We start from the raw sequence: 15,396 nt of genomic DNA on the forward strand, positions 1-15,396 counted from the left end.
CCGAGTTGAAATTTTCTCTTTTTGAAATTGACATTGGTAGCTTCAAATACAATTGCTGGATTTAAAAAACAAGGAGAGATGGCCCTCTAAATTCGAACGTCTTTGTGTTGAATTGGAAATATTGGAGAAGAAAAAATTTGATCTTAGTTCACAACACAAGTGGTCTGCTTTGAATGATCTGGAGAAGGAAGACATGATCATTTTCAATGCTTGGAATAATATTCCTGACTCTCAGTTGAAAAAGCTAGCTTTTGCTGTTCTTTCCCTTTTCGGTTCTACATACATAGGCGAACAATCTTTTTCAAGCATGAACATTATCAAGAGTAAACTGAGAAGTTGTCTTATTGATGAGAACTTGGAATCATGCCTAAGATTAAAAACAACAACATACAAACCTGACTTACTCAAACTTTCCAAGGAGATGCAAGCACATTGTTCGCATTAATAAATATTTATTAAGTATGAAATTTAGTTTTATTTAGTGTACTACTTATTTAGTGTAATAAAAGTTTACTAAACAAGCAGATTTGGCTCCTAATTTTTTTTAAAGTGTCGTAATGCTCATATTTGGCTCTTTGGCTAATAAGTTTGCCGACCACTGGTTTAGGTGTCATAGATTAGAATCTCTTCGTTAGTGAATTAACCTGTTGGATATTTTTCGCGATTTTCCTCACTATGAAGCATGAGTGGGGATTAGTTAAATTGAAGGAAGTTCTCTACTAAAGGGAATTTGACTCAAATCAAAATCCAGGAGTTTCTTCATCGGCTCTCACCAACCACAGTGCCGAATTAAACTACTCTCAAATGGTAGAAGGACCACTGGTTTTAATCCCCTAGCTGTCGTGTGATTTTAGTAGCTTTCTTATTCATTTAACGCAAATGCTGGTTAGTTCATTTAAAAAGTTCTCCACGAAAGCTAGTTTGTCCCCAAACTTAATTCAGGATTTCCCTTGTCTTCTGGGTTGTGTTCAAAGTTACAAAGCTAAGGAGTTGAACTTTGATAGTCATAAACGTAGAATTGAGTCAGTATAAAATTAAATATAAAATTGCCCACAGTGACTGTATTTACCACATGAGACCCAGCATCCAGAATATTGCACAACATTTGGCACAATTTTATATTTTCAAAAGAAATATTTTAACGTTTCTTTACCTGTTTGCATGCCTTCGCAAACTAATTGTATAAAAATATAATTGGATTCAGCGTCCTTGGTCAGAATTTAGGAATACAATAGAAAATTTTAAGCAAGGCTAGATATTCCATTCAAGTAACCTTTTGGAAAATTTTATGGTACGCAAATGCCTTATTATTTAAATCCAGTGGACTTTGTTTTATGAAAAAATGTAAAGATATACACTCTGAAAATAGTCTGCAATATGAAAAACATACATAACACTTGTCACTTTTTATTTGACATTTAAAATTATTTTTAAATAGCTATAAAATTAAATAACTCAATTTTCCTATTAAATTTTTTTTATTATCTTTGAGAATTTAATTTTTCTAGAGCCAGAATAGCCTGGTTGGTAGTTAGACTCGTGTTCTTATGAACAGGAGTTCGATTCCAGCCTTTCGAAAAATTTCCGTGCATTAAATGGTGACTTAATGGTGCACATTAAATCTGTCGGGGTCACTCCAAATTCCCATAACAAATCAATATTTTTGGAATTACTGAATTAGAGATGAATCGTTCTCCAATTCAGGTCAAAAATACTATCTGAGAATGGTTTTAAAATTTGCTAATGAATCCTCCCTATGAAACGGGTTGTTACGTATATGTGTGGCAAAGTGATATTCTTGGTGGCCACAGGTGGCACCACTTAAAAAATAAAGTGCACCCTCTGCCTTAATCCACTTGATTTCAAGCAGGCTTGTTGATATTGGGAAGCGGCATAGGTAACAACAAAATTTTTTTCCAATCTCCTTATTAACAAGAAAAAAATAATTTTTGCCATTATTTAAAGTTTAAATCTCTAGAAGATTATAGAGACCTAAGAATTTTCCTAATTTGAACAACAGAGCTATTAAGATTTAAGCAAGGTGAAATAAACAAATAACATCCGAGACGTGTTTTATACAGAATTTGAGGATTATTTTCCCGTATATTTCATTTCAGGATGCAACTGTGGATACAACTCTAGAGGATGCAGTTTTATTAACGGTGAAAAAATCTGTAATTGCAGAATCGGTACCGGTAACTTCGATGGCATATGTCAAAGTAGGTAAACCTTTTAATTTTAGATCTATCATAGATCATAGAAGAATCATTATGCGAAACACACTGACGAGATAGTTTCAAACCTATGTAAAAATTAAAAAAAGTTAATCTCACTCATGTACTGTGACGTCTGCTAAGGCATAACAATTTAAACGGCCCATAAATTACGAACATACACATTTATGCGCAATATATGAAAATCAGAGTTAATTCTTATTGCACATTGTCCAAAAAAAACGTGTCTTTGGGCATAAGCTTAAAACCAATCATTGGAATTTTTCATACTTAGTTTCCATCTTCATGTTTCAAGTGCGGACTATTATGTGATTCTCGAATGCTAAATTGGGGGAAATAATAGAATTAATGTGATAATTTATCACAAAATACTTATTCAGATATTATTCATGATCCCAGGTTATTATTATTAATAACCAAATGAAGAAACAAGCAAAAAAAAATGTCGCACTCTTTGTGCATGCAAAGAAAGTATTAGTTTTTAAAAACAAAAACATAGGGTATACTGGTTAAGGCCCGCCCTAGCTTTTTAAAATGTAAAGGAGAGGAAATTGTGGGTATACTACTCTTCAAATAATGAACAAAAATGGAAATATGAAACTCAAAAAATGACCTAATGAAACCTTGAGTAACATATTTAATTTTCGATACATATCCTATCCAATTTTAAGTTCATACATGCCCATCTAGATTCATGGGATACTTAGTTAGAGAAAAAGAAAATTAAAAATTTGCAATATAGGCAAAAGAAATTAAACAAAAGTAAAACCTCCTCTGAGACCTCTTAATATCGTCTCGAACAGAGACTAAACAGAGACATCTAGAACATCTCGAATAGAGACAGTCAGAGCCCAGCTCTCTCCTTGAAATTTTCTCTTTCTTTCAAACCGGCCAACTCCTCTCATCGCCTATTTTCTTTTTTTAAAGTTTTTGAATTCGAGCTATTTCATTAAAAAATTTGGTGAAAATAAACTACTTGTCCACCGGAGGACTAACGAATTTTGGAAACAAAGGGCGACAGAGGAATAAAACAGACGTATGTTCATTGAAAACTATAAAAAGAAAGTTGCGCAGGCATTTTGGAAAAGCTGCTCAAAGATGTCACTGTGTTTAGTATAGAATTCTTAAAAAGTACAGAGTGTACTTTGGACAATATGTAATCTAACAATTACCAGTTTCTTTATAAAACATGTAGTTTAAACATCCTGATCCGGTACGATAATCTGCTGTTGCAATTTAACACTAGAATCGATCAGCAATGACTTTGCACCGCTATCTGTAGGTAGGTTCAGTACCGCTATGTTATTATAACTAAGTTCGATAATTTCTGTACAAAATACGAGGGTTGTAAATTAAATAGTGGCAACTTAACCTTGAAACGCACAGAAGGGTGGGCATGCGCAAATAGGATATGGGAACGGTGAAGTGGAGTTGTTGTCGATGTGTAGAGTGCAAAAAACAGTCGATCTGCTTAGAAGGGTAGTTGTTGTGTGGCGCTAAAGTGAGGAGTTTCGTTTCCATCGCTCTAAAGCATGTTTTCAAAAGGTGATCAGCGGTCGTCGCTTAAAATCGAGGTTGTCCGCGGCAAAAATGCAACAGAATGCTATCGAGGATTAGTGGAAGCTAGTGACGCAAATGCTTTACCGTATTGGACAGTAGAACGATGGGTTCAAGCATCTCGTCTTTTTCGTCATTAAACGTCATTTTTCGTCATTTTCGCCTTTTGAAAACATGCTTTAGAGCGATGGAAACGAAACTCCTCACTTTAACGACACACAACAACTACCCTTCTAAGCAGATCGACTGTATTTTGCACTCTACACATCGACAACAGCTCCACCTCACCTCTCCCATATCCTATTTGCGCATGCCCACCCTTCTGCGAGTTTCAAGGTTAAGTTGCCACTATTTAATTTACAACCCTCGTAGTTCAAGAAGCGGATAGAGTCGGTGATGTATAATGGTGTTGGGGAATTTTTCATGGTTTAGCCTGGGTCATAAATTTCAGGTTTTCTTTAAACATGAATTCTGAGACGTAAGTGGATATGCTAGGTAATGTTGCTCTACCAATCTTTACGATCATGTTACGAATTACATCTCTTTCAAAAGGAAAAAGAAACTGCTCCATTTACACATCGAGACCTGAGCAGTTATCGTTTGACGAAAGCAGTGGCTAAACTCGACTGATCTAAATAAATCCGATAGAACAACTCTGGCATGAATTAGAAAGCAGATTATGTAGCCAGGTAACCAAAATTCTTCTCTTTTTGCCATTACTTTAGCTGTGATGAACACCTAGAAGTCGATTCCTATAGTAATCACCTACAAAAAAAGAAGAAAAACTGGTTGTCATTGTAAAACGTGTACAACATCATGTAAATATACCTCTCAGGAGTCTTCGAGTTCATACTATAGTGTGTCTAGATACTTTTTTCTAATTAGCATATATTCATCCCGGCAATATGGACTTAGTCTTATGCGATTTAACGTTAATAACCAAATGAGAAACAATATCTCCTACTTCGAAATAGCAATGCATAAATCTATCACCAGTTTAACCTTTAAACCTCGAATCTCCAAGTCACGTAACATTTAAGCAACCTCTATGACGAGAGTATTTAACAGTTTTCGGCAAATAATGCTTGTCCTGGTTTTGATAATTATTTGAGCTATTTTCAACTGTAATAAATGGACTACGTGCTTGTAGTTTGAATTGTTGAGTTGTTATTGAATAATTATTGTTTCAGTTTGCGATTGTGGAGAGGAAAATATAGGGTGTACATTTAAGAGATCTGAAAAAACTTGTCGCTGCTATCAGGGAACTGCTCAAATACACGGCAAATGTGAAGGTAAGAAAAATTCAAGAACTCCTTATTCTTCCTCTTTTTGGCACATGTAACTCTTTTGGACAAAAATGCATTAAGGGATTCAGAAGGAGAACTATTTTCCGATAACGATAATTTAACACTACTTCTCATTTTTTTTAAAAAATTAGTTGCGGGGAAGAGCGTTTGTATATCTCACGTACCCGTGTTGGAAGTGATTCAATAAGTAAAAGTTGTTAATATTTTGAGAAAGGAAAACTAAGTACTGCAGCTTTCAAGCATAAGAGTTATATGGTTCGGTGATGGGAATGTAAGACTTTCAAAAATGAAACAATATGGCAAAGAAACATCCTCTTTAATATTGAAAGATAACAAACCATCTACGAAACTTCACAAACTCCAATTAAAAAGTTATTCTTTAAAAACATTGAAAGTTGTTATTAAAAGAACAATTAAAAACTTAAACTTTTGATTGTAAATGTCGCATTCTGCAGGTGGGCGTCACCGGGAAGAATTGGGATATCGGGACGAAGTCTCGGACGCTGCACAACAACCTCTCTCGAAGGCAAACTGTCATCTGCTTAAATACTGGACTTCAGCCTTTTCACTCCCTGCCTTGGCCGCTGGTTGATGCTCCTCCGCCGGTATTCATCCGCGCAGGAACTATTTCGGTTCGTCCTCCTACCTTCGATCTTCGTTCCCATCCTCGATCCTTCTACCTCAGTTTTTCATGCAATCTGAGCTGACGCAACCAACAGCCTCTACAAGAGTCTTATTAGATAGATGAATTTTTTCAATCATGCCATTGGTCTGGAGATTATGGAGCTTTAACCATCGGGACCTCTCCTAAGCCTCAGCAGGCTGCTACAGGGGTGCATTACTTTTTTTAAATTTGTTTATTCATAACTCCTATTACTATTCCAACCTAAATGTGCAAACCTTTCTTACTTGCAGCAAAATAGAAAAGGAATAAAATGTTAATGAGAATAATTCCTTAATTAGCACAAAAAAACGTGATTCGTAGATATTTCTTAACTCACTTCAAGTAATTACTTTAATATCAAATTTTGCTTCAATTTTTTATCCATTGGCAAAATGGGTCTTGATTTGGATTTGATGGCATTCGCATTTTATTCGGACGTCATCCCACTTTTCAACTTTGTTCAAGAATAATAGTAAACAATGCGCATAGGTTGTTATGGCGACCGCTGCTGCTTGATAATTCTTTTAGAATTCTTTTTTCGACTTTTAATTTTGATATGCATTAATGTGGTGAGTTTATTGTATTCTTTTTTTCATTAACTTATAATTGCTGGCTTGACGGTGATTTCAATATAAATATAAATATTGAAGAAGGAAAAGAGTTTTGTGATGTCTGTAAACACGTGCATTCTGCCAATGCTCGTGTTTGTAAACGTACGTGCCAATGCACGTAGATTTGTAGACCAATCCGACGATAAATAACAATAAAAACAGTTTCTGCAACCCATGATTTGAAATTTTGTGGCGTTTAACGATGTCAACCTAGAAAGAAAAAGCATTTAACCAATGGGTAGCCAGTAATCATAATAAGGTGATCACAACTTCTTTGTTTCTCTTTTGCTTTTACTTATGTATTTATTTTTGAATTTTTACTGAAAATTTTTGTATATTTTAAAAAGTTTATTTTAAACTATTAAGCTTTAAATCAATTACAAGTAGTTATTGCAATACAAATGAATGGTTTATTACAGAATGCGACTGTGGACGGAACAGCGAAAATTGCTCTTTTGATTTACAAACAAACGAAAAAGTATGTTCATGTTATGAGAATTACAAGCAAAACCATGAAGATGAATGTGAAAGTAAGTCATGCTGTAACAAATCTATATCATCCAAAAACATTCTCGAAGTCTTATTCCCAGTAAGCCTTTATTTGATCTGTAATTATAAAGATAGAGGGAACTGAATCCTGAAAATCGTTTATATTAACTTCACTTCGATTCATTTTTTTGGCAACTTAAAGTTATTTAGATTACCAGATGATAGCTTCATTTAGTAAAGATGAGGATAACAACGAATGCTTAAACTTTTTACTTTTCTTTTTAACCAAAGCTCTTAGTTTTAAAATTCTGATAAGTCTGAAATATTAATTACTTTTATTCAAATTGAATAAAGGACATTTCATGTACTCATTATAAAACTCTTTCTGCCATTTCATTCTGCGTTGCTCTTTATACACCTTTTGGAGACGAGTCATTCCCAGTCCAGAGGATCAAAATTGTGTTGGCATGTTTTCCGGTCTCAATTATGAATTTTTAAAAGACCGTAGCCAACAGCTCTTTGTGATGCACCATTACGATGTAACTTTTGGCTTGTTTATTTAATTCTTTTTTACCTCCAAAACTACTGATTTCAACGCAAAAGGAAAATTGTTCTAAAACGAGTGTTTTCTAAATAGCATACAATAATTTACTAAATAGCAAAATACAGTTTTCTAACTTTGGGGAGCGTAGTCTATGGACAGGATATTTCACAAATATTTCATTTCCCTTTCGTACCAGCGTTGAACAACCAACACATTTTGGAGTTTACAACTATCAATGTTCAAATCCGTTGTCTTGTAATTTTTAACCCAACGAAGGAGGCAAAGGAGTTATTTGGAAGTCACTCGAAGAAGTCAAGCATGAAGACAAGCTAGAGCTAACCTTCGTAAAGGAATTTTTGATGAGGAGTTTTTATTTGTATAAGTTTTGACAGGGGTCAGTGAATGAAGTATATATAAATGGGTACAAAGTTTTCGAGCCAAATCCCGTGGAAGACTCTTTTGCTATGCTAAGCCCTCCCTTCAACAATCTTTTCATTTTGTCATGTAAGTGGCAAATGACCATATGGCCCATGACCACTATCACAATGGAGTTTCCACCTTCTACCAAACAACATGTCATGATTTCGGATAATAACCTGAGTAACTCTGGTGTGGTACCTCCTTGACAAAAGATGGCAGATTTAATGTCCACTCGGAATGTAACCATGTCCACTTGGACGCAAACCGATTATCAAACCTGACTGATAGAGAGAAAAACTTGGTGTGCCGTCCGCCTAACAATTAAAATCTCCGTAAATGTGACCCTTTTCAGCTATCATAGCTTCATAAGTGTCAAGTGCTAATTTTCAACTGAGCTTATGGTTGTAACCAGTAAATAAATACTTTTTTTTAATGGCGGGCACTTGGAGCTATTGTCCATTGGCCACAGAAAGTGCCAGAACTGCTAATTCTCTTTTCGTTACCCAGTGGGCACCTGTGGCGAAGCCACGGCGGTGGAACAGCGTCGCCCACGTCACACTACCACAACCCGTTTATAGGGCGGGTCACATTCACACACAAAGGAGAAAGGACATAGAACACAGATAGAGGGAAAGAAACATCCATGCCTTGCCCGGGATTCGAACCCAGAACCTTTCTGATGCAAGGACAGTTCCCTGCCCCCTACACAGACTGGTCGGCGTAAATAAATACTTGATAAAAATAAATTATAATTTTTCAAATTTCGATTATAGTCTTCTGGAAGGCATCCGAACTGTATTTTCTTAGAAATTTAAAGCTCGCCTGTAGCCCGGAAGGAAATTCTTATTTTGAAAGACTCTGATCAACTTTTATCACTTGTCATTGGAGGAAATTTAAAGTAACAAGATTCAATATAAAATTTACATTAATTTATAAAAGGAAAAAGTTTTTCTCACAAGTAAAATGCTTTTAGAAATGTACATATCATAAAATCAAACTTCATTAAAATATTTTTTTAACAAAAAAGTGAACAAATCTAGATTATAAAAAAATTTCCCGAGGTACATAAATATCTAACTAGAAAAACTAACTAAATATGCATAAAAAATGCAAAATAATTCATTTATCATCAACATTCTTGCTTTGCTATTAACATAATGAATTGCATTAATCTAGTATACAATGTCTACTATGCGCAGATTAAAAACGATATCACCCTGAAGAATTTTCATCCAGTGATCGAATTTTCCTGTACTAAGTGAGTACTAAGTACTAGTACTAAGTCTATTACTGTAGTTCCAGTACTAAGTCTTAATGATTCCTGGGGAGGGGATTTTAAATATGCTAATTTATTAGTGCTAAATATTAATCAAGTTATGAAATCAGACACAAAAACGTACTTTCTTTAAATAAACATATATACATTTTTTTACATATTTGGATTTCGGACCCTCAAATTAGGGGAAACAGACAAAACTTTGGTAAGATTCGTCATATCTTGTTAGGGGGGGGGGCTAAGAGGTCATATATTTTGCAATAGGCTCTAAAGACTGCCAAGCTATATCACCTCCACAAATGAGTAATTTAAGATAATCATAGATTATTCAAGAGATCAATACTAAATTTCATTCCGTTGCGAAGCAACCAATCTCAGGCAATTGAAAAGAATGAAATAAAGTATTGTGATTGTTTAAAAAGGTTTGTTTATTAATAGTTAAAAGAAAAATATCTCGAAGTTTCTGAGAAATATACATTCTTTGAACTGATTTCTCACCGAAAAGCAAAGATTGTTTACTTTTTAATCTCTTTTGGAAAGAAAATTTGAATCTATTTATAAATTATATATGATTTTTCAAACTTTTAGAATTTGAATAGTTAAATTTTTTATCTGACTTTATTTGCGGCTCTCGCGTAGTTAAAACTTCTATGTATTATTTCAAATTATCCATGTAAATTATGAGTATCTCAAATTATTCACACATGGATATAATTATTCATTGTGAAGATTTTACACTGAAATCAAATTTGTAATTTAATACAAATTTTTAGGGATAAACATTTTTACAGCTTTGATCGAATATTCTAGGCAAGAAGGTTTAAAGAAACAAAAAAAAATTTAACCGAAAAAAATCTAGTGGGTATGGTAATTGCAATGTTTATTCATAAGGTTTTATATAATTTTCTCCATAACTGAAAAAAATGATGAATGTTAAGGGATATTTTAAAAACATTGAAATATGTAAGAATAACATGATTTAATAATATGTTTTATAGTGTAGGATTCATTGTTTAAAAAATCGCTACATTCTGCTAAATATTTAAGTTACATGGTTTTCTTTGGATTAAGATGATTTACAAATAGCATCCTGATGTTTCGATACATTCTGAAACTTATTTTTGCAAATTCACCGTAAATTGTCGTACAATATGTTCTTTAATTACCACCCGCTACATTTATCGCCAAAAATCGGTATTATGATTTCTTTGCGTTTTTTCCTAACCACTTCTCCGATTATCCCGATTTAATTCGGGTATGTATATATTGCAAATATTTACTATCCCGAGTAAACTCGGGCATAGCAGAATTCGTCAATACGTTTTGTTTCATCACGTTTTTACTCGGCCGAAAGCAAAACGAAAAAATAATGATAATCTGCTGTGATTGGAGGTTTGCCAATTTTTCTGTTCTTGGAACTGCAGACGCGTTTTGTGAAATTGTATATACGATGGTTGCTGAATTTACATGAAAAAAGGAGTAAAAAAAAATGGCTCTCGCGAGTGAAAGTAAAAGTAATGCAGATGATTTTTCCGATTATGAAAATGTGAACATATACAACGACTAATATTTAGTTTTTTTCAATTGCCCGAGATAATTAGAGATAGTAAAATGATGGTAAAGTAAATATTTTTTGCATATAAAAAAATTAAAATTTCAACGTGGAACTTGTGTATTATGTTTTATTTTAGTTCCTTGTATTTATAAATAAAATAAAAAATATGTTGATTTTTTGCATTTTTCTTTCGATTAGTTTGCAAACTTGTTTTACGATTTTCATCAACACTAAACAGATACCTGTTATAAGATACTCTCCGTTAAAACAGAGTTGATAAGTTTCTTAAGATTCTGAAATAGTGGCAGCAAAACCAAGAAGCTAGAATGCATTTTATTAAGTTCACATTCAAAGCAAAGTTCAATTTCACTAACTCCAAATATTTGGTTTCAAAGCTTAATTTAAAGTTAAAGAGGATAACTTCATAATTACAGTATAACAATATTCATATTATAATACTGATTACACATATTCTAATTTTTTAAGGACTGCATGAACCTTATTAAAATATTAAAATGCAGATGTTTACTTCTACGGGCATAAAATTATGTTCGAAATAATGATTAAAACCTAGAAGCAACATTGCGCAATTGATTATCAAAACTTCATTAGCTTTAAAAAAATGTCAACATGTTTCGATCGCTCAAAAATAAGCACCCATTTTCAAAGCTCAAAAGGGATGAATAACTTGTTACGTCAATTTTTGAACGATCAAAACATGCTTACTTTTATTGTCATCTTCATATTTTTAGAAGTCAAAAATGTTTTATCTATTCGCCTGAGTTTTTTGGTATTACTCAATTAGTGACACGGTATATTAAATTACCTAGCGAGGCATTAAAATAATTTTTACTTAATATAATAGCATAGGCTCATAGATTGCAAAAATAATAATTAGTCACTACTTTCTAAAATAATTAATGCGATACAATTTTTGTTACTACTAACATTAAAAACATTTTTTAAGCATGTCAAAAAAATTCCGTTTACAATTGAAATTTCAAAAGTCGAATGAGAAAATAAAAGGTCTCCTATTTATCCAAACAGTTTAACGTTTCCGTCCTACTCGATGTTGATGAAAAAGTCTTTTTTTATTTATCGATTCTAAAATTTTCTCGAGATATATTATGAAATGAAGCTTGGAACATTAAAGGAACTAGAAACAATGGAAATCCAAATAGATTTCCAATATTATTTAGAAGAATGTAAAAGCTGTAATATAATATAATATAATATAATATAATATAATATAATATAATATAATATGCATAACAAAATATTAAATTTGAGAAAAATAGGCCAAATAGTTCCTGAGAAATTGAATTTTAAGCATACGAGTTTTTAAAAAAATTCAATTTCTCAGGACCTATTTGACTGATTTTGCTCAGATTTCTAGTATTAAATAAAAGTCGTCTAGTATTAAATAAAACAAAAAAAAATATTTACATGAGCTATTTTTTGTAGGAATGAATGGATTTTATTTTGAATAAATGGATTTTATAATTGTTCACTAAATATTTTCGATTCGCCTAAGTAGTAAAATTATCCTTAAAAAGTGAAAACCTTCAACTCCTCCCCTAAATCTGTTTTCAGGTTGTAGTCAAAAATTTAAATCCGTCTAAAAAAAATCTATTCAGGAAAGTATGTTTTTGTGTCTGATTTCTGAACTTCAAATAGCGTTTGCGCACTCTATGATTAGTATAATTGAAGTCTTCCAGTGAACCTTTAAGATAAAGTTCTAGTACGTGAAAATCCGATCATTAGATCAAGAGATATTCATGGTGTTCCATGCATTTATTTTTGCGCACATTTACATTTCATTCATAAAATCAAATTTATAATGAACTAATAAATTTTAATGAATTTGTTTTGCTATCTGTACATACAAAGAATATAACTGTTGAAATCTTTACTTTCCCAGTATTTCTTTGCGAACATTTTTTGTTATTTATTGAATTTATTTTACAGAGTGTGATTGTGGATATAATTCGAAAAGTTGTGAGTTTGAAGGCAATGTAAAGAAATGCATTTGTAATTATAAATACGTATATGCAGATTCTAGCGGCAAATGCGAAAGTAAGTTGAAAAAATTGAATAATATTAAGATATATGATTTTCCATAAGTTATTCTAAAAAATTTTTTTTTAAATTTTTTGTCACAAGAACAACATAAACTATTTTTTTTTCTAACATGCTCTATGTCTCTTTTAAATCTTTCAATAGGTTTGGAAAAGAAAAAAAAATAGTGCAACATTCTTGAAACAAGTTAAAAGCTCTGATCACTAATTTCAATGCTTGCTTCACATTTATTAATGTTTTAAAGACTATATTATTGTTTGAAATATTATTGTGTCCAACTAATTTTTAAGGTAAACAAATAAATTTTTGGTAATTAAATATAATTATTTGGTCAAGTAAAAAATATTTAAAAAAAATTTGGAAAGCAAAGACTGTTTTCATAAAATAAAATAATTAATAATGTCGTTCTAATTCCAACTAAAGTTTATATTTCATATTTGTGTATATGTAATATTGCTCACTAATTTCCATGTCTGCTTCGTGTTTGTTAATGTTTTTGAGACTACATTATTGCTCGAAATATATTTGTTTCTCACTGATTTTTAAGTAAAACAAATAAATTTTTATTTATAAAATATAATTGTTTGATAAAGAAAAAAATATTTAAAAGAAATACATTTAGAAAGCAAATAATGTTTTCGTTAAAAATTTAATACAGTAGTTTCAATTCCAACTTTTAGTTGATATAGATAATATTTCATATTTGTGAAATCTTTTATGTAATTTTAAATGAAACTAAAAAACAAGTGCGAGCTCATCTTCTGCGACTTGTCGGTTACAACATTTAAGATTTTAAGCATCACTTCTCTTTTACAAGGAGTAGCAGACCGCGAAAATTTCGCATCTTTTTCAAACGAAGACAAGACTCTAAACTTCGATTTAACGGCCACTGAGGACTGTTTTGCCTGTCAGCTCATAATTTATAATCTTATATATTACCATAAAGACTATGAATATTGTATTTTTTTTCCTTAAGAGAGTTGAAAGATAACAATTGTGATAAACATGGTGGTTTTATGGCAAACATTACTTTTTTAAATTTATTTTAGACTTCAATGACTGAAATAGAATTTGCGCAAAATAAGAATATGCGAAGAACGCTAGTTTTCTTCTTCTTGAAACCAACAATATATATTCATTATTTCAAGTGAGAAGTGCCAGAAAAATTTTGTAAAAATAATTAAAATTATCGTGTAAAAATAATTAAAATTATAATAAATTTCTCACTAAGCGGAATTAAATTAAAAATTTGCATGAAAGTCAGAAATAAAATTTACTTTTTAGAAGGTCAAAATGCAAATATTTCATATTTGCATTTTGACCTGCTAAAAAGTAATTTTCAGCTAAGAGGTGGGTTTTTTTACTGATGAAAACAAATAGATTTAAATTAACTATGAAATTTAATTTACGTAACGCAACGTGTGTTGTAATTTTGTTTTTTTAAATAATGCATACTTACTTTGCCGTTAGAAATTTCTCGGAAAAATGATTTTAAGAATAATTTATTTAATTTTTTTTTCACCACATTCAAGCAAAACAGTCAAATAAGATAATAATGAATAATAAGATTATAATCAAAATATAAAAATAAGATTGTAATCAAATAAGAAAATAAGATTGTAATCAAAATGTTAACTGTGGAAAAACCGCTAATTATCTGCTTTCATCTAATACGGTTAAATATCCTGAATTTTGAGATTTTATTTAGATTTTGTCAGACATAATATCTAATATTCATATTAGTATTTCTAAAAACTTTATTAAATTAATTTTTTTTAAATTAACTCAAGAGTTGAAAAAAGATAATAGAAATGAACAGTTTCCTATTAGAAATGATATATTGACATAAGGTTGTCCTTAACTAGTAAAATTATTTCTCTTTTATTTCTTTTTATTGTGTTTTTAGTTAATGAGTTTTAATGAAGTGGTTAAATATTTTTTTCTAGGATGTGATTGTGGCCCGATGGCAACTTCTTGTGAACTCACCTTCGACAAGTATACTAGATGCAAATGTTATTCTGGTTATGTTGCTGAGAGAAACAAATGGGAAATGGATGAATATTGCAAAAGTAAATATTATTTGTGTCTTATTGGGTTAACATTTAAAATACTGCGTAATTTTGTCCTTTTCATAGTGTAAACGTTCTTTATATTTTTCGTATAAGGAATAGGCGTCTCATGGTTGCGTGATTTTTTATACTCCCTACTTTTTTCTCTCTTCATTACCCAGGTTTCCACAAATCTTGCTTTTAGCTTGCTTTATTCCTACATTCTATATATGTAAATGTAGTAGTCGTTATTGCCAATCATCCATCTACTTCCGTGTTGAAAGGTGCCAGATTGTCTACAAGGGAAAAGTTCCGGAATTCGTAGTGCTAGAGTGTCTGAACGGGAAAAGTCTCGAAATATTAAATGAACTTATTCTTTGCTTTAGAGCCATTTAATTTTATTCGTCAGTCTTTGTTTTGCAATGCTGTGTGTATGCAGCTTCTTCACTATCGATGTCGCTGTTATACTTATTTTTCTTTTTCTTTAAATTTGTTAATTTTAATTCTTAAATTAATTTATTGTCTTTTTACCTCCCTTGCTTCACCACTACATCACTCTCTCTCTCTCCCCTCTCTCTGTATATATATAAGTCGTCTAGTATTAAATAAAAC

At 31.6% G+C, this 15,396-nt stretch overlaps 1 protein-coding gene across 1 annotated transcript in view; it reads left to right on the forward strand.

The window, feature by feature from the left end:
* Positions 1-15,396, forward strand: part of LOC107455376 (adhesive plaque matrix protein 2-like) — a gene marked incomplete in the record, with an annotated part of 21,163 nt that overhangs the window by 2,096 nt on the left and 3,671 nt on the right. Inside the window, 5 exon segments of the mRNA XM_071177332.1 lie at positions 2,118-2,219; positions 4,982-5,083; positions 6,793-6,903; positions 12,626-12,733; positions 14,683-14,805. Coding sequence (XP_071033433.1) covers positions 2,118-2,219; positions 4,982-5,083; positions 6,793-6,903; positions 12,626-12,733; positions 14,683-14,805 — 546 coding nt within the window.

This window comes from Parasteatoda tepidariorum, chromosome 2 (assembly GCF_043381705.1).
Source record: "Parasteatoda tepidariorum isolate YZ-2023 chromosome 2, CAS_Ptep_4.0, whole genome shotgun sequence".
Lineage (NCBI taxonomy): Eukaryota > Metazoa > Arthropoda > Arachnida > Araneae > Theridiidae > Parasteatoda > Parasteatoda tepidariorum.